Here is a 19,431-nt window from a genome sequence, read left to right as displayed (position 1 = left end):
AGCTGCTTTTGTGATGACTGGTGTTTTTGGTTTTAGGTCTTTTAGCACTATTTGGTTTTTTAAACTCTGGATCACTTGGATAAAAATTAAATTTTAAAAAGTCAAATGATGAATACAGAATAAAGATGAGCTTGTAGAGATAAGAAACATGTCTTAGATTTATAACTAAAGTGTATGGAGAATAGATTATTACATAATTTGGTAGAGGAGTTGAAATAGATGACGAAAACAGGGATAATAACCTTTACCAGTGATACAGAATATGGGCTTCTAGGCTTGGCACTAACTGACTGTAAGACTTTGAGCAAGGTATTTGCCCTCTCTGAGAGTCTGTCTCCTCATCCATAAAATGAGACTTTATGATACCTACTTCACATAGTTATTATGAAAATTAAATATTTAAGATTGTGAAAACACTTAACACAGAGCCTAGTAAGAGTTCAATAAGAGTTTGTTTCCTTTTAGTTGTATTTATTCTCTTATTTATACAAAATAGTACACATTACATTATTTATTCTCTTAATAACTCTAATTCTATGAACCATAGTTTATCCTAATTTTATAAATAAGGAAAGAATTTAAGTTGTTTAGTCAAGGTTACACAGCTCTAATACTTTGGCACCTGGTACAAAGAGCCAACTCGTTGGGAAAGACCCTGATGCTGGGAAAGATTGAGGGCAGGAGGAGAAGAGGATGACAAAGGATGAGATGACTGGATGGTATTGCTGACTCGATGGACATGAGTTTGAGCGAATTCCAGGAGAGACTGAAGGATAGGGAAGTCTGGTATACGGCAGTCCATGGGGGAGTTGGACATGACTTAGCGACAGAAATATAATTTTAAAACATAAATAAAATAAAATAAAATAAAAACTAAGCTGAAATATGTAGCTTTGTAATGATACGTTAATTTCATGTAGAAAATAGCCACGGTCTTTTATTTTTTAGCTTTTTTACTGGTTCCTTCCTATTATCTCTTACCTATTGATTAGCATAAACATTGTCTCGAAGGCTATGTCCTGACTAGATGTTTACATGGTAGACTTGTCATCTCCCAATGTGAGCTGATTTATCAATTGCCCTTTAGATCTGACGTGAAGTGGTGTCAACCCTCAGAGATGGAAATGACCAGTGAAATGAACTGGCAGTTGAGTAACTGCACCTGCATATCAACCATCTGGGACCCAGTTTCTATTCCTTCCATCTCCTACATGGTAATGTTTGTGATGTATTATTACCTTCTTTCTTTTTTGATATATACATGTGGCATATACATTTGTATCAGGGAAGTAGGTCGAGCAAGAAATGTCTTCTCTCTCTCTCTCTCTCTCCTTTTTTTTTTATTTGCTCACGTTGCATGGCTTTTGGGATCTTATTTCCCCACCCAGGGATTGAACCTGGGCCCTCAGCAGTGAAAGCACTGAGTCCTAACCACTGGACTGGCGCTCCTAGAAATGTTTTCTTTTTCATCAGTTTTTTTTAAAAGACTTTATTAAATGCCATACATTGACATGAATCAGCCATGGGTGTATATGTGTTCCCCATCCTGAACCCCCCTCCCACCTCCCACCCCATCCCATCTGTGTATTTTGCTAACATTTGCTATAGACAGGTTGAGCTCACTCTTCCTCTCTTTGTGGAAGAGTGGATTCCATGATGGGGAGAGAGCTATAGAGTTCCCCAGCTTTGCTCCACATTTCTTGAGCATCTATCAGGCATTTAGGCAGTGGGCTGGCAGGTCAAGATACAGAGGCTGCAAGGGTAGATAGACATGTCATCAATTAGAGGCATTGACTATTCCAAGTGGAATGAACACTTTACAGGGTGTGTGGGTTACTTGGATAAAGAATCTGAACATAAGGGAAAAGGAGATGAGGTGGATTGATAGTAACTGGTTGGCAAATGGAAACTTGGTGGGTTATTCTGGGAACTCGGAGTAGTTTAGCATGGCCATACTGTCGTGGATGATGGGTGCAACAAGAAATAAAGCTCGAGCTTAAAGAAATACTGGATCTTGTAGGAACTTGTATAGGAATTTAGGCTTTGTTATATAAGCAGTGGGGAACCAAAGCTACCACACAGTCCTTTTTACAGTTTTGAAAGACTAGTCTGGGAGGAGAGTGGAAGATGATTAGTAGGAAAATAAGACACAGATCAGCGAAGTCAATTAGAAGTCTTTTCAAGTCATCCAGGCCAGAATCTAGAATGATCTGGTCTAGAATGCTAGAATGTTGGCAGTAGATCTAAAGAAAGAATTTCGAGAAGCTCGACTGCAGATAGGATTGATAGGAGCTGCTGATAAGTTGAAGGTTGAAATATGGGTCCCCAATAAATTATCTGCAAATATAAAATTCAAACAACTCCAGGAAACAAGATTTGTTAAGTTTGCAGCAAACGCTTTTGGTCACAGAACTGTACTTGAACTATAATGAGGCTACAGTCATTATTTATGTTACTAAGTGTAAATATTCATATGTGAATTTGGCATTTGCATTTTGGTACAAAAATAAATATTAGTGTGTTTCATTACAGGGTGCTATTTCAGTCCCTGTGGGGTGTTACTAACATGTTCTATGTGTAAAACATTCTGAACTCCAAAACACATCTGGCCCCAAGGACTTAAATGATGTGCACCTGCTATTTTTGCACAATTTTGCTTTAAAACTTAATTGCTCCAATGATATAACCAACTGCACATTCACTCTGAGTACATAGTAACTTTGTTCTCCTTGCATGCAGCAGAGCTGCATTTAGAAACGAGAATTTTGATAGGATTTTGGAAGAAGTAATTTTGAAATATACTGAGCAAATGTGTGGCTATGCACCTAGGAAGAGTTTAGCAAGAAAGTTTGGGGTTTTGAGGGTGAAAAAAAGTCACAAAATGAAGAAGCAACATGATGTGGGCCAAATTTATGTTCATTAAGATATTAATAGCCCCTGTGATTCTGATGAAAAATACATAGTCATCAGAATCATAGCTGTTGCATCATTTTTTTCAAAAATTTTGCTGTTTCATTTTGAGAAGTTTGATTATGATTTTTGCCTTGGCATGGATATGCAGGGCAGGGTATTCTGTTCAGGTTCATGCAACTTGAGTCTTTGGTTTCGTCTTCTCTCAAACTTGGAACATTTCCTGCCATTATTACTGCACTGATTCTCTTCCTTTTCCGAGACTCTAATAACACAAATATTAGAGCTTTAGATGTTGTCCCAGCTGGTCCTTGAGGCTCTGTTTGGTTCTTTAAATCTCTCTCTTTCTTTCTGTCTTACAGAATGAGTGATTTGTATTCATCCATCTAAAGTTTCACTGAATCTTCCCTTTTTCATCTCCCTTCTGATAATTAGTCATTCCATTGGGTATTTTTATTCCAGTTAATTATATTTTTCAGTTCTGAAGGTTCTATTTGGCCTTTCTCTGAATCTTCTATTTCTTGGCTGATGCTTTCTATTTTAACTTTTGTTTCAAGTGGTCATGATTACTCATGCAAGCATTTGTGTACTAGCCACTTTAAAAGTCTTTGTCAGGTAATTCCATCATCTATGTTATGACTGTTAATGGTTTTTTCCCATGGAAGTTGAGATTTTCATGGTTCTTCATGTGCCAACTAATTTGGGATTTTATCCTGGATTTTTAAATTATTTTTTAAAATTTATTTTAATTGGACGCTAATTACTTTACAAGATTGTAGTCGTTTTTGCCATACATTGACATGAATCAGCCATGGGTATACATGTATCCTGGATGTTTTGACTGTTAATTTAAAAGACCGTAGGTCTGGCCAAATTATGGAGAATGTTGATATCTGTGCTTTAGCAGACACTGACCTGGTTCAGTTTACGCTACACCTTCCAGCCCGCTTCTCTGACCTGTGGTCCCAGTGGCAGCTCAGTTTCTATAGCCTTTGTTCTGCTGTTCCTGTCTGTCCTGCATGTACTCCATTCAGCAATCAACCTGGGACCTGGGCTTAGTAATCAAAGTCTTTGGTGTGTTCATTAAGAGCCTATTCACTCACGTACAGGAGTGGGAAGGGGGCTGATGAACCCAGGAGTTCATAACTAGCTTCCCCAAGCTTCTCTGTCTCTGTGATTGAAACATGTTTCCAACTAATGGTAGGACAGAGAGAGAATTGAAAAATATTTTCTGTCACCCGGTTCACGAAGCCACAGCTCCACCTAATGGAGAAGAAAGTTCCTCTCGCTCATATATTCGGCTCTTTTTTTATTTTTTTTTATTTTATTTTTTTAAGTTTGGGCTTCTCTGGTGACTCAGACCACACACGGGTTTGATCCCTGTGTCAGGAGATCCCCTGGGGAAGGGAATGGCTACCCACTCGAGTATTCTTGCCTGGCGAATCCCATAGACAGAGGAGCCTGGTGGGCTACAGTCCATGGGGTCCCAAAGAGTGGGACATGACTGAGCAACACTTTCACTTTCATATTGTCACCTTAGTTCTTTTTTGTTGTTGGTTTTTCCAATTTTAAACTTTATATAAATTGAGTCATACTGTACATATACTTTTGTGACCTTCTTTCAATCAGTAAGTATTATGTTCAGTTCACAGTCGCTCAGTTCTGTCAGACTCTTTGAAACCCCATGGACTGCAGTAGCCAGGCTTCCCTGTCCATCACCAGCTCCCAGAGTTTAATGAAATTCATGTCCATTAAGTTGGTGATGCCATCCAACCATATCATCCTCTGTCGTCCCCTTCTCCTCCTGCCTTCAATCTTCCCAGCATCAGAGTCTTTCCCAATGAGTCAGTTCTTTGCATCAGGTGGCCACAGTATTGGAGTTTCAGCTTCAGCATCAGTGCTTCCAAAGAATATTCAGGACTGATTTCCTTTAGGATGAACTGATTTGATCTCCTTGCAGTCCAAGGGACTCTGAAGAGTCTTCTACAACACCACAGTTCAAAAGCATCAGTTCTTCAGTGCTCAGCTTTCTTTATAGTCCAACTCTCACATCCATACATGAAAGACTACTGGAAAAACCATAGCTTTGACTATATGTACCTTTGTCGGCAAAGTAATGTCTCTGCTTTTTAATATGCTGTCTAGGTTGGTCATAGGTTTTCTTCCAAGGAGCAAGCGTCTTTTAATTTCATGGCTGCAGTCACCATCTGCAGTGATTTTGGAGCCCAAGAAAATAAAATCTATCACTGTTTCCATTCTTTCACCATCTACTTGCCATGAAGTGATGGGACCAAATTTGGAAAACTCAGCAGTGGGCACAGGACTGGAAAAGGTCAATTTTCATTCCAATCCCAAAGAAGGACAATGCCAAGAAATGTTTAAAATACCGCACAATTGCATTCATCTCATATGCTAGCAAAGTAATGCTCAAAATTCTCCAAGCCAGGCTTCAACAGTATGTGAACTGTGAACTTCCAGATGTTCAAACTGGATTTAGAAAAGGCAGAGGAACAAGAGGCCAAATTGCCAACATCCGATGGATCATATAAAAAGCAAGAGAATACCAGAAAAACATCTACTTCTGCTTTATTGATTACGCCAAAGCCTTTGTGTAGATCACAACAAACTGTGGGAAATTGTTAAAGAGATGGGAATACCAGATCACCTTACCTGCCTCCTGAGAAATCTGTATGCAGCTCAAGAAGCAACAGTTAAAACCAGACATGGAACAACAGACTGGTTCCAAATTGGGAAAGGAGTCCATCAAGGCTGTATATTGTCACCCGGCTTATTTAACTTATATGCAGAGTACATCATGTGAAATGCCAGGCTGGATGAAGCACAAGCTGGAATCAAGATCACAGGGAGAAATATCAATAACCTCAGACATGCAGATGACACCACCCTTATGGAAGAAAGTGAATAGGAACTAAAGAGCCTCTTGATGAAAGTGAAAGAGCAGAGTGAAAAAGTTGGTTTAAAACTCAACGTTGAAAAAACTAAGATCATGGCATCCGATACCATCACTTCATGGCAAATAGATGGGGAAACAATGGAAACAGTGACAGTTTTTATTTTCTTGGGATCCAAAATCAACGCCCATGATGACTGCAGCCTTGAAATTAAAAGACACTTGCTCCTTGGAAGAAAAGCTATGACCAACCTAGATAGCATATTAAAAAGCAGAGACATCATTTTGCTGACAAAGGTCCGTCTAGTCAAAGGTATGGTTTTTCCAGTAGTCATGTATGGATGTGAGAGTGGGACTATAAAGAAAGCTGAGTGCTGAAGAATTGATGCTTTTAAACTGTGGTGTTGGAGAAGACTCTTGAGAGTCCCTTAGTCCATCCTAAGGGAAATCAGTCCTGAATATTCATTGGAAGGACTGATGTTAAAGTTGAAACACCAGTATTTGGCCACCTGATGTGAAGAACTGACTCATGTGAAAAGACCGTGATGCTGGGAAAGATTGAAGGTAGGAGGAGAAGGGGACGACAGAGGATGAGATGGTTGGATGGCATCACCAACTCAATGGACCTGAATTTGAGTAAACTCTGGAAGTTGGTGATGGACAGGGAAGCATGGTGTGCTGCACTCCATGGGGTTGCAAAGAGTCGGACACGACTGAGTGACTGAACTGAACTGAAGTGAATACAAGTAATGGAAACTCTGAAGTCCCTTAGCCCACACAACCTCACAACCAATTCGCTCATGCTTTTACTGTTGGTATCAGTTTGGAACAATGTTTAAAATGTGGGAAAGTATAGAGGATAACAAGCATCCATGCTTCAACATTCTAAATTACTAAATGTTAACATTAAGTCATAATTTTTCCAGATCATTTTTTAATGAAATTTTACAAATAAGACCAAACTCTCCTTGGCTCATCCCTTTACCCAATCACCCTCCACCACTCCAGAGACAATGACTATGGTGAATTTTCTGTATAACCTTTCAGAACATTTTCATTCTTTTACTAAGGAAAAATATGTAGTACTCTTCTATGTGATTTTAGAAAATTGATTATAATTGGTATTATTTTGTATTTATGTTTTTGAGATCTGCATTTATGTTTTGAGATATTATGTTTTATAGATTGGTACATATTAACTATATATATATATATATATATAAAGGCTCAATGATATTTCACATATTTATGTTTTGAGATATTATGTTTTATAGATTGGTACATATTAACTATATATATATATATATAAAGGCTCAATGATATTTCACATAGGAATATATTACGATTTAGTGGTATATTTTATACCTTTACTGAAAAATTATACCTTTATGAAAAATTCCTTAAAAGAGTTCTCAAATATGCTATGTAACTACTTCTTTTCTTTTCCTTTTGTTCTTTTTTTGAAATTTAAATCAAAATTTTTATTGGAATATAGTTGACTTACAATGTTGTGTTAGTTTCTGGTCTATAGCAAAGGGAATCTGTTATACATATACATATATCCATTCCTTTTTAGACTCTTTTCTCAGTTAGGTTGTTACATAACACTGAGCACAGTTCCCTGTGCTATACAGTAGGTCCTTTTTGGTATCTATTTTAAATACAGCAGTGTGTACCTGACCATCCCAAACTCCCTAAGTATCCTTCCCCCAATCCACCCCCCCTCCAGCAACCATAAGCGCCTTCTCTAAGTCTGTGAGTCTGTTTCTGTTTTGTAAATAAGTCCATTTGTATCATATTTTTAGATCCCACACATAAGTGATCACATATGATATCTGTCTTTCTCTGTCCAACTTATTTTTGAAGTTTTTTTTAAAATTGAAATATAGTTGATGTACACTATTATACAAGTTCCAGATGTACAATATGGTCATTCACCATTTGAAAGGTGATACTCTGCAATTATTATAAAATATTGGCTATATCCACTGTGGTTTACAATATATCCTTGTAGCTTATGTATATTATACATAGTAGTTTGTACCTCTTAATCCTCTACCCCTATCTTGCCCCTCCCCAGGTCCCTCTCCACACTGGTAGCCACTGGTTTGTTCTCTGTATCTGTGAGTCTGCTTCTGTTTTGTTATATTCACTAGTTTGTTGGGTTTTTTCTCTCCTTCTCGCTTGAACCTGTTCCAGTAAGGATTCTGCCTACCCGCCCCCCCACATCCCCATGTTACCACATCCCTTCTACTTCATGGCTGTGTGTCATTTTTTCCTTTTTCTTCCTTGGAGATTTTGCAACAGCCTCTTCAGTGCCAGTATCTGTTGCTTCTTTAGAAACATCAGAGCACTTGGTTTGTAAACTAGTGATATTTTATTGTCCTTGAATGCACAAAACGCTGTCAGCATCTGAGCAAAATACTTGAAATTCTAGTTCCCCATCCATGTTTATCTCCAAGGTCTGCCACGACTCAACTGGCATCTTCTCATGTTTAAGGATGGAGGCATTTTCTCTTTTCTTCATATCTAACATTTAGCATTTTCAGTGGACATCCTTTAAATGTAATATTTGCTCTAGAGCAGTTATTTGTACTCTTGGTACTATTGTTTTTAGTTCAGTTCAATCTCTCAGTCGTGTCCAACTCTTTGCAACCCCGTGAATAGCAGCACACCAGGCCTCCCTGTCCATCACCAACTCCCAGAGTTTACTCAAACTCATGTCCCTCAAGTCGGTGATGCCATCCAACCATCTCATCCTATATCATCCCCTTCTCCTCCTGCCTTCAATCTTTCCCAGAATCAGGGTCTTTTCAAATCAGTCAGTTCTACGCATCAGGTGGACAAAGTATTGGAGTTTCAGCTTCAACATCAGTCCTTCCAGTGAACATTCAGGACTGATTTCCTTTAGGATGGCCTGGTTGGATTTCCTTGTAGTCCAAGGGATTCTCAAGGGTCTTCTCCAACACCACAGAGTAATAAAATAGTAATTAAGTTTTTCCTTTGTTTTCTCTTCCATTTGAATTCACAGGTTCCAATTCCAATGAGATTCCCTTCCATGATGGCACCTCAATCCATGAGTTACACTCAACCAGGCTTAAGGACCAGCAAGGCTTGTGCTGCATCCATAAGAAATAACGTATGTTTGAACTGTTGTTGTTTTGGCCCTTGGTAGACATGTGCAGGGGCTTCCCAGGTGGTGCCAGTGGTAAAGAACCCACCTGTGAGTGCAGGAGACATAAGAGACGTGGGTTTTATCCCTGGGTTGGGAAGATCCCTTGAAGGAGGGAATGGTTACCCACTCCAGTATTCTTGCCTGGAGAATTCCATGGACAGAGGAGCCTGGCAGGCTACAGTCCATAATAAGGTAGCAAAGAGTCAGACGCGACTGAAGCGACTTAGCATGCATGCAGACATGTGCAGTCACTGGACGCAAGACCAGTGTTAGAACAGAGTTTTGCAGTCTTTTGTGCACTGTTGTTTCTTCACAGAAGGAAAAGGAATTCTCACATTTTCAGCCTTCAATTTCAGTATAACAGTTTCAGCATTCTAACATTTTCAAAAGACAAAACTGTAAAAACCCAATCCTCTACAAAGTTGTGTGGTGAAACCTTGACCAAGTTCCAATATGTAATCAGCAAACCTTTTATTCATTCATTCAACAGACACAACTGAGAGCAGTGCTGAAGAGGTGGGTAACTCAGTATGAAGGTTTTAGGCACACCTTTCTTAAGGAAGTGATACCTGAGTTGTATGCTCAGACTTAAAAATGGGTAGCCAGTCAAGGGAGTGGGGAAAGGATCTTCCAGACGAGCATATAAACAGATAGGAAAGCCAAAGCACCATGGGAGATCACAGGATGGAACAATTAATTCAGGGATAAACGATTTCAGGGCCTGCGTGCGTGGCATTGCATAGAAAATGTTAAGGAGAATTGTGACTAGTGGAGGTATGCATGGTAGAAGTTTGACATTAGACGTAGAGAAAGCAGCTTGAGCACAGAAGTGGAAGCAGGCAGTGGTAACATGGATGAGGTATAGCTAACCTCAGAAGCAAAAGGGAGAGTGTCATGATCCAGGTGTTCATTGCCTCCGAGTATTGTTCTCTAGAAATCTTTACAAGGTTTCTACCTTCAGTCTTCAGACCATGCCCTGGGGGCCGCCTGGTTCCTGAAGGTTTTAAGCGGCCTGACAAAGCTTCAAGCATCAGATAGTGAGCAGACTGACCTGAGTTTTATGTAAAAATATTTGTAGTTTATATTATAACCACAAGGAGAAGTATATGGGAACAATGAAAAATTTATATATCTGTCTGTCTTTCACAGACAAAATCCATGTAGAAGTACCAAAGTGAAAACAATTCCAAATCAGAGGTCAAAACAAATGATGATCTCTCTGCAGCCTGAACCGAATCATCCACATCTTCCAAGTCAATAAACATTCATTTGGACAGTCAACACCCTTGAGATTCTTCAGCTCAGTGTTTTTGAAGTTATGCACTCTCTTGTTTTAATAGTTATCCTGGAAACTTTACCCTGTAAAATTATTTAAAAAAAAAACCCTAAAGTTAATATCTTAATCTCCTCTATTAAATAACACAAAGACCTTAGAATACTTTTAAACTACAAGGGCATTCCCTCCCAACTTATGGATGATGGTGGCCCAATATATTAGCCCTGTCCCAAATTTAAGGTGTTAGAGAGAAACGTTTTTGTTTACACTTGGAAATGTGTTCACAAATTCTTTGTTCACCATCCCTTCTTGCATTGGAACCATTTCCCTCTTCTTGAAGTACATGTTTTAGAAGTTTATTTAGTGTAGTTATACTGATGATAAACTCAGTTCTTATTGGAAAATGTAGTGCTTCATACTTATTATTTTAAAGTAAACTTTAAATTGATACACACATACAAACTCATTCTTGTTTGAATCTTTTTGTGGACAAATGTGGATCTATCTCTTGGGTAAATACCTAGGAGTAGAATGACAGGGTCATCAGGTAGGTGTTTATCTAAAATTAAAACTGCCAGAACTTCCCTGGTGGTCCACTGGTTAAGAATCTGCCTGCCAATACAGGGGGCATGGGTTCAGGCCCTGGTCAGGGAACTCAAATCCCACAAGACACGAGGCAACTAATCCCATTCACCATAACTACAGATGCTCACATGCCACAACTAGAGAAGTCTGTGCACCACAATGAAGACCCTGCATGACCAAAAAAATAACTTAAAACTGCCAAAAGTTGTTCAAAATTACTGTACCACTGTATTCCACCAGCAGTCTATGAGAATGCTATTGCTTCGAAGTCTGGCCAAAAATGACTGCTGTTAGTATTTTAAAATTTGACCATTCTGGTGGGTTTGTTAAGTCATATTTCACAGTGGTTTAATTTACCCTTCCCCGATGACTAAGCAACTTTTCATATACTTATTGGCCATTCCACCATCTCTTTTACTATGTGAAGCATTCAACTGTTTTTCCCATTTTAATGTTTTCCTTTGAGTTCTTTTTTCCCCCCCTTTGGTTGCACCACATGGTTTGCAGTATCCTAGTTTCTCAACCAGGGATCGAACCTATGCTCCTTGTAGTGGAAGTGGAGAGTCCTAATCACTGGACAGCAAGGGAATTCGTATCTTTTATGTTTAGCTCTATGATCCATCTAAGCTACATTTTTGTGCTTGGTGACAGATAGGGGTAGAGGTTAACTTTTTCTATATAATTATCCAGTTGTTCTTGAAACATTTGGGAAAAACAAATTCGTTTCACCTTGCATTGTCTTGGAACATTTCTCAAAAACCAACCGACAACATATTTATGGGTTTGTGTTAGCTTTTGTTTTATTCCATTGATCCAAAGATCTATCCTTAGTTCAATAACACACTGTCTTGATTATCATAGTTTCCTGTAGGTCTCAAAATCAGGCGGTATTAGTCTTCTAGGTTTATGCATATTTTTCAAGATTGGTTCAGGTATTCAGGTGTTCTTTGAATTACATAAAACATTCCAATCAACTGATCAGTTTCTATGGAAAAAGAAAGGCCTCAGAGAACACGTTGCTTAGGACTACATTGACTATCTAGTTCAATTTGGAGAAAACAGACATATAGACATCCTAACAATATCAGCCCTTCCCAATCATGAACATGCTGGAGCTCTCAGGCATTCTTTAACTTCTGTCTTCTGATTTGGGGTTTTGAACAGTTACTAGCACTTTTCATTATGTAAATAAAGACTACTACCAAGTATTTTATGTTTTTTAATTCTGCTGCTGCTGCTGCTAAGTTGCTTCAGTCGTGTCCGACTCTGTGGGACCCCATAGACAGCGGCCCACCAGGCTCTGCCATCCCTGGGATTCTCCAGGCAAGAACACTGGAGTGGGTTGCCGATGCATGAAAGTGAAAAGTGAAAGTGAAGTCGCTTAGACGTGTCCGACTCTTGGCGACCCCATGGACTGAAACCTACCAGGCTCTTCATGGGATTTTCCAGGCAAGAGTACTGGAGTGGGTTGCCATTGCCTTCTCCGTTTTTAATTCTACCATAATGGTATTCTTTAATTCATTTTCTAAGTTTTGTCACTACTATATAAAGGCTCTCACTCTGATCCACCACCACCCATGTTCCAGGGCCTCAAGCCTTGCCACTGTCCCGAGTCCTCAGCCCCTTCCCAGTTGAGTCTTACTGCTCTGCCCACTTTCTCCACTCCTGGGGTACCAGCCATCCCCCCACCCACTTACCCCACCTCTAGTAGCGCCCTCTTTCCCTTCCTCCAAACTCCAGCAAACTCTGTCCTTCAGCACTCAGTCCAGCTCAAAGCCCTGCCCACTTAGCGGCTGAAGAACAACAACTGCCTCTCTCTTTCCACGTCTTCATCCTGGCCTAGTTCCCTCACTACTGTAGTCCTGCTGTATGCCAAGTACTTATTAGGTACACTACGCGAAAAGTGAAAGTGTTAGTCGCTCAGTCGTGTCTGCCTCTTTGTAACCCCATGGACTGTAGCCTGTAGCCTGCCAGGCTTCTCCCTCCATGGGATTTTCCAGGCAAGAATACTGGAGGGGGTTGCCATTTCCTTCTCCACGGGATGTTCCTGACTGAGGGATTGTATCTATGTATTAAAGGCAGACTTCTTACGATCTGAACCAGCAGGAAAACCCAGGTAGTCTATATACATAATCTCATTTAATCTTCACAACAGCCTTGTTGGTACCCATTGTCATTTTAATTTTTAAATAACTTAGATAGTGTCTTCACCTGTGCTCCTTTCCTACTCCGTGCAGGCAAGACAGAGACGTCCGTGTTTTTTGGTTGTGGTTTGGTCACTAAGTCATGTCTGACTCTGTGACCCCATGGACTGTAGCCCACCAGGCTCCTCTGTCCATGGGATTTCCCAGGCAAGCATACTGGAGTGGGTTGCCCTTTCCTTCTCCAGGGGATCTTCCCAACCCAGGGATCGAACCTATGTCTCCTGCATCTCCTGCGTTGGCAGGTGGATTCTTTACCCACTGAGCCACAAGGGAAGCCTGAGGCAGGAACCAACACGGTGCTTCGATGTCAGATAACGGGGGTGTAGTAGTGGATGAGCTTGGGGATTCCTTGGGTCTAGAAACATCGGGAAAGTTCTTAGGATTTTGTATTAATATGTACAGTGTGAAGTTTTGAAAACGTTTGAGCTGGTGGTGAGAGACTGATCAAAGGTGGTTTTCGGTAAATTGTGATGCAACGGGTGGGGTATTTATTGGAATTAAACCACTGGGTCCACTCGGAAGCAGGTTCAAAACAAGCACCCTTCAGGGGCCAAAAAGCTCGAGAGGATCGTGGGCCCAGAATGTCACCAAGGCCCAAGTCCCATGGTGGCGTCTAGGTCTCGAGTCTGCTTGAATTCGAGAAGGGATCGGGTAGCTTCGAAGGTTATTCTGGAGAGGACTGTTCCGGGCTGGCAGTGGAGTCTGTTCCAGCTGCTTCCAGGATTGTCAGCATCCTTCAGCCCGCCGCCCCACCAACAAAACCCCCTGAATCCCTTTTCCCAGGACTCGGTATTGGTCCTTCCCGCAGAGCCAGCCTCGCCCCCGCGGCCCTTCCACGCCTGTCACTCACCCGCGCAGCCAATTAGAACCCACAGATCGAGCGACTCTGCCGCGCGGGGGACGGGGCGGGTACTTCCTGTAAGCCAACGACCGCACAGACTTCCAGGCGGGGCGGGGGGGGCGGGGGGGGCGGGCGGCCCGCCGCTGTCAGCCGAGCCAATCACAGGCCCCCGGCTACAGGCCGCTGGCGAGACACGTTAGTTGCGCGCTCGCTTCTCCAAAATGGCGGCCTCTAAGGACGGTTGTGGTGTGGGAGAAGTGGCCGCGGGGAACGGGAGGCGACTCCACCTGGGGATTCCTGAAGCGGTTTTTGTGGTAAGCGGCCAGTGGGTGCTTGATGCTACGCTGTTGTTCCCTTTCTTCCTGGCCCCTCACCCGGGCCTCGGTTGTTGGGGGGAGAGGCGTTGGGCCCAGTTATCCGGGAGGGGGTGCTCCGGCCTGGAGGGACTAAACTGGGGCGGGACCTGCCTGGGAGGGGGCCTGCCGTCCGAGCAGGTCACCGGCGCAAAGGGGGCGCGGGGCTGGAGGACTCGGGGGCGGAGGCGGGACCGCTTTGAGGGACCGCCTTCCCCCGCCCTCCGCGGCCTTAGGTTCAGACCCCGCTTCCCGGAAGATGGGAGGAGGTGAGAAGCTGGAGCCTCAGCCTGGATTCCGGGGAGACCGAGGGGGACGGGGTAACGGAGCTGGGGCTCAGGTGTGAAGCTCGAAAATGACACCTCGGGTGTGGAAGGGCTGCGGCGGCCTGTGGTCTCGGAAGAAGACCCCATGATGGGGGGCGACGGCCGGGAAAGCTCTCGAAGGCCTTGTGGAACCCGCTAGGCCATGGCCTTAGCCCGCTAGTCGCGGGCGCTCACTAGAAGGTTGTCTAAGTGAAGACACTTGTAATCACTTTGAGGTACACGGTTCTAACAACGTAGAGAGTCAATTGGGTGAAGTTCACAGGGGAAGCCAGCAATGCCGTGTTGGAGGGTTCACTGAACCGGGAGACTAAACCAAGGCCAAACAGAAGCCCGTAGAGGCTTTCAGTCCTGTCTCTCCATGAGGCTGTTCTCGAAATAGTGTTTGAGATGAGAACTAGTTGAGTGTTGAGAAAACCTGATGGGTGTTCCAGGCCAGTATCACCCATCTTTCTCCACTCAGTTCTGGCTGAACTACTATAAAACCTTAATGGAAATTTCTCCACCTTTTGCTTTGTCCTGATATTGTCTTATCTCTGCCTTTTTGAAAAAATTTATTTATTTTAATTGGAGGCTAATTACAATATTGTAGTGGTTTTTGCCGTACATTGACATTTATCAGCCATGGATGTACATGTGTTCCCCATCCTGAACCCCTCTCCCACCTCCCTCCCCATCCCATCCCTCAGGGTCGTCCCAGTGCACTAGCCCTGAGCATCCTGTCTCATGCGTCGAACCTGGACTGGCTTTTTGTTGATGAAATCTTCCACCGTTCAGAAGACCCCTGTCTTTTACTTAGACCAGTTTTATATGCACTGTATGAATATTTGCATTGGCTGATTCGGTTTTGTCCTATTTTATTTTATTTGTTTTGTCCCTGAAATGTGCCATGTATTTCTTTCCGCTCATCTCCCAGCTAATCAACAAGAGACAAAATTTGTTGAATGTCAGGCACATTCCTAATGCTTTCACACAACTCAGTAAGAGGCAAGTACTGTTATTCTCATTTTGTTCATGTTCAGACTGAGGCCCAGAGTCCTTGAGTAATTTGCCCCAAGTCACACAATGTGTGAGTGAGTTATCCAAGCTTTAAACTTGGTCAGTCTGTGGGCTCCAGACCTCTACTTCCATGCCATGCTCTGCTGCTGGGAGGAAAGTGAGGTAATCTTGCTCACTGGCATTTCCCCTGATCCTAAAACAGTGCCTGGCACACAGTATAAACTCACAACTAAATGTCAGATTGAATTTCCATAGTGCCTTAAAATCCTGCATTCATGGTGCTCAATCCTGCATTCATGGCTTCAGAAATCTAATTCAGGAATATAAAGTTTATCAAGGGGCTATATAAAGTGTTATCTTAAAATGCATTTTCTCTAAAATGTTATGAGTTGCTTTTTCTGGATCTTTAAAATTTATATCAATATATATAAACAATCCAAATTTATATAAATATTTTATGTTCCCCAACTAATGGGAAATAGCATGGTATTTTATAAAGAACGTTGGTTTCGAGACCAGAGTTTGAATCCTGCCTCTGCTTCCCAGTTGCTGCTTATCTTGAGCATATTGTTTTACAACTTTGAGCCCCTCTGTTTCTTTAACTGAAATAAGGATAACATTACTTACAGATTTCGTCTGAGAAACAGAGAATGTGCTTTCATTATTGCAAGTAGATACTTAATACATATTCATTTTGGTAATAAGAGGCAGTGTACCATAGTGGTTAGAAGTCAGACTGCCTTTTCCCCATTCCAGTTGGTACAGTAATTTTTTTTCTTTCTCTGCTTTAATTGTTCTTTTCTCCCCTTGTCCATTGGTTGGCTGCTCCATCTTTCAACATCTAGTTCAGATATGACCTCTAGTTTTTCCTGACCACCACCCCAGGACAGAATTCTTGGTGCTTCCATCTGTTCCCTTAGCCATATCTAATGTTTGTTGAACACTTACTAGCCACTGTGTCCTCTTCTGAGTCTTTGATACCTGGTAACTCATTTAATCTCCTGTGGGGAAGAGGCACTTTTTGCTTTACAGATTGAGGCCAAGACAAGGGTTAAACAACTGCCTCATGGTCTGCACAGCTAGTACGTGATGCAGCCAGCATTCAAGCCATGCAGCCCCTGAGTCTTAACCACAGACTTTTGCTGCTGTAGTTCCTTCTCCTTGCTCGTGTCTAAGCTTCTAATAACATGTGCCAAAAACATTTCTTTTCCTACAACAATGCTTCTAGGAAGATGCTATCTCCTTGCACTTGATCACCATGCAGAACTCAGCTGTTGCCTCAGGCTCACCTTTTCAGTTTTCTTTTACAGAGTCTACTTGATGGCTTCATAGTTCACTCCTTTGCTGTGTTTCTTTTCCTTTTTCTTCTTGCTTGGTTTTAGCAAAAATACTCCCTTTGAGCTGGTAAGCACGTGCTCACCTGTTGTTGCTTGTGGTGTCTAACTCTTGCGATCCCATGGACCGTAGCCTGCCAGGCTCCTCTGTCCATGGGATTTTCCCAGCAAGAAAACCAGAGTGGGTTGCCATGCCCTCCTCCAGGGAACCTCCCCCAACCCTTATCTCCTGCATCTCCTGTGTTGCAGACCAATTCTTTTCCTGCTGAGCCATCAGGGAAACCCTAGCTAGTAAGCATGAATAAGAATAATGCTTAAAAAAAAAAAAAAGAATAATGCTTATACCAGATAAGCAGAGATCCCAGAAACTGTAAGATAATTTGGAAATAAAATGGAGATAGCATCTTCCTAGAAGGATTGTTAGAGGAAAAGAAATGTTTCTAGCATATGTTATTAGATGCTTAGACACGAGCAAGGAGAATGAAGTACAGCAGCAAAAGTCTGAATTTAAGTTTCTTGTACTGAAGGACTAAAGTTGTTTAAACTACTGGAAGGTTCTTACAGAATCTCCTTTGTTTCGATAGAGTTTCACCTAGTTCCTGATTGTTATCTATTTAACTAACTTAACAGGACCATCATGTGTAGTATACATTAAAAATGCTGTTCAGTTTTATTGCTTTTCTTTTGCTTATTTATTCCTATTACAAAAGATTGTTTTGTTTGCCTTTTAGTCTTGGGCTTTCCTGGTGGCTCAGATGGTAAAGAATCTGCCTGCAATGTGGGAGACCTGGGTTTGACCCCTGGGGTGGGCAGATCCCCTGGAGAAGGGAATGGCAACCCACTCCAGTATTCTGGCCTGGAGAATTCCATGTACAGAGGAGTCTGGCAGGCTACAGTCCATGGGATCACAAAGAGTCGGACCTAACTGAGCAACTAACACTTTTACACTTTGGCTTACTTTATTTTGATCAGTTGGTAACTTAAGGAAGCATTTGTGGCTTCTCTTGGGAACCTAATGACCATATTTAGTATGATTTTTATGGCAGAACTTGTAGAGTTAAAATTGTAAGTAATGGATAATTTTGAATCATTTTGTGGCTAAGGCACATGACTAAATGACGTGTTTGTTGGTAATTTTTGTATTTACTGTGAGTGCTGCATGGCAGATACATGAAGCAGCAAGGTCATCTTTCCCTATATGTAAATAGGAAGGTGGGAGAAGAATAAATTAGCTACATAACGTATGTGCACTGTCTGAAATGGTATCTAATTCTTTATAACTAAAAAAGTTAAAAACAAGTCTTGGAGAAAAAGAAACACAAGCTCTTCCCCCTCCCCCACCCCCAAGCTCCTTTTATGTTTTAAAAAAGCTAAAGCAGTCAAAAATCTGAGGTATGAATTGTAAAATTCTTAATGTATTATTTTTGATATTAAAAGGAGGATGTAGATTCCTTCATGAAACAGCCTGGGAATGAGACTGCAGATATTGTACTGAAGAAGCTGGATGAACAGTACCAGAAGTATAAGTTTATGGAACTCAACCTTGCGCAAAAGAAAAGGAGGTAAGTGTAAAAATTTCTAAGTTTTTAAGGTCAATATTACATCACTGAAACTTTTGAAAGATTGAGATAATTTGCAATCAGATAAAATATCTATGTGTTGAATATTCAGTTTTATGAATTTTGATAAATGTATCCATTTCTGTAACCACTGCCCAGATAAACATATGGAACATTTCTGTTACCCAGGAAGTTTCCTCCCAGCCCTTTCCGGCCAACCATGTCCGCTCTTAGAGACAAACACTGTTCTGATTATTTTCACCATAAATTAGTTTTGTCTGTCCTTGAATGTCATATGACTGGAACCATATAGTAACTACTCTTTTATGTCAGGCTCCTACACTAGGGCTTCCCTGGTGGCTCAGAGATTAAAGCGTCTGCCTCCAATGCGGGAGACCCGGGTTCAATCCCTGGGTTGGGAAGATCCCCTGGAGAAGGAAATGATAACCCACTCCAGTATTCTTGCCTGGAGAATCCCATGGATGGAGGAGCCTGGTAGGCTACAGTCCACGGGGTCGCAAAGAGTCGGACATGACTGAGTGACTTCACTTCACTTCTTACACTTAGTATAGTGGTTTTGAGAGTCATCATCCATGGTACTGTGGGTATCAGTAAATTAGTTTCTTTTTAGTGCTGAGTCATTTTCCACTGTATGTGGGTTTACCACAGTTTTTGTGTATTTTTATCTATTTGCTTATTAATGGACATTTGGGTTGTTTCCCCATTTGGTTTTAAATCTTTGCATGGACATATATTTTCATTTCTCCTGGATTATTATCCAAGAGGTAGAATCGCTGACTTGTACGGTAAGTATGTTTAATTTTATGAGAAACTACCAAAAATCCTAGGTGGCTCTAGCATATTATACAGCCACATTACATTATTACATTACAGCAGTATTACATTATTGAAGTTATTATATGCAATTATTGTTGTATATTACATTACAGCAATGTATGGG

General features: G+C 41.4%; 1 protein-coding gene across 2 annotated transcripts in view; it reads left to right on the top strand.

Moving 5' to 3' along the window:
* The first annotated feature begins 14,058 nt into the window (after positions 1–14,058).
* VBP1 (VHL binding protein 1) overlaps positions 14,059–19,431 on the top strand; it is a 29,449-nt gene continuing 24,076 nt past the window's right edge. For both annotated transcript variants that reach the window (XM_061135990.1, XM_061135989.1), the window contains exons 1-2: positions 14,059–14,216; positions 18,349–18,473. In XM_061135990.1, coding sequence (XP_060991973.1) covers positions 14,124–14,216; positions 18,349–18,473 — 218 coding nt within the window. In that variant the 5' untranslated portion in view covers positions 14,059–14,123. The remainder of the gene's footprint in view (positions 14,217–18,348; positions 18,474–19,431) is intronic.

This window comes from Dama dama, chromosome X (assembly GCF_033118175.1).
Source record: "Dama dama isolate Ldn47 chromosome X, ASM3311817v1, whole genome shotgun sequence".
NCBI lineage: Eukaryota > Metazoa > Chordata > Mammalia > Artiodactyla > Cervidae > Dama > Dama dama.
This window is presented reverse-complemented; position numbering and strand designations above follow the sequence as displayed.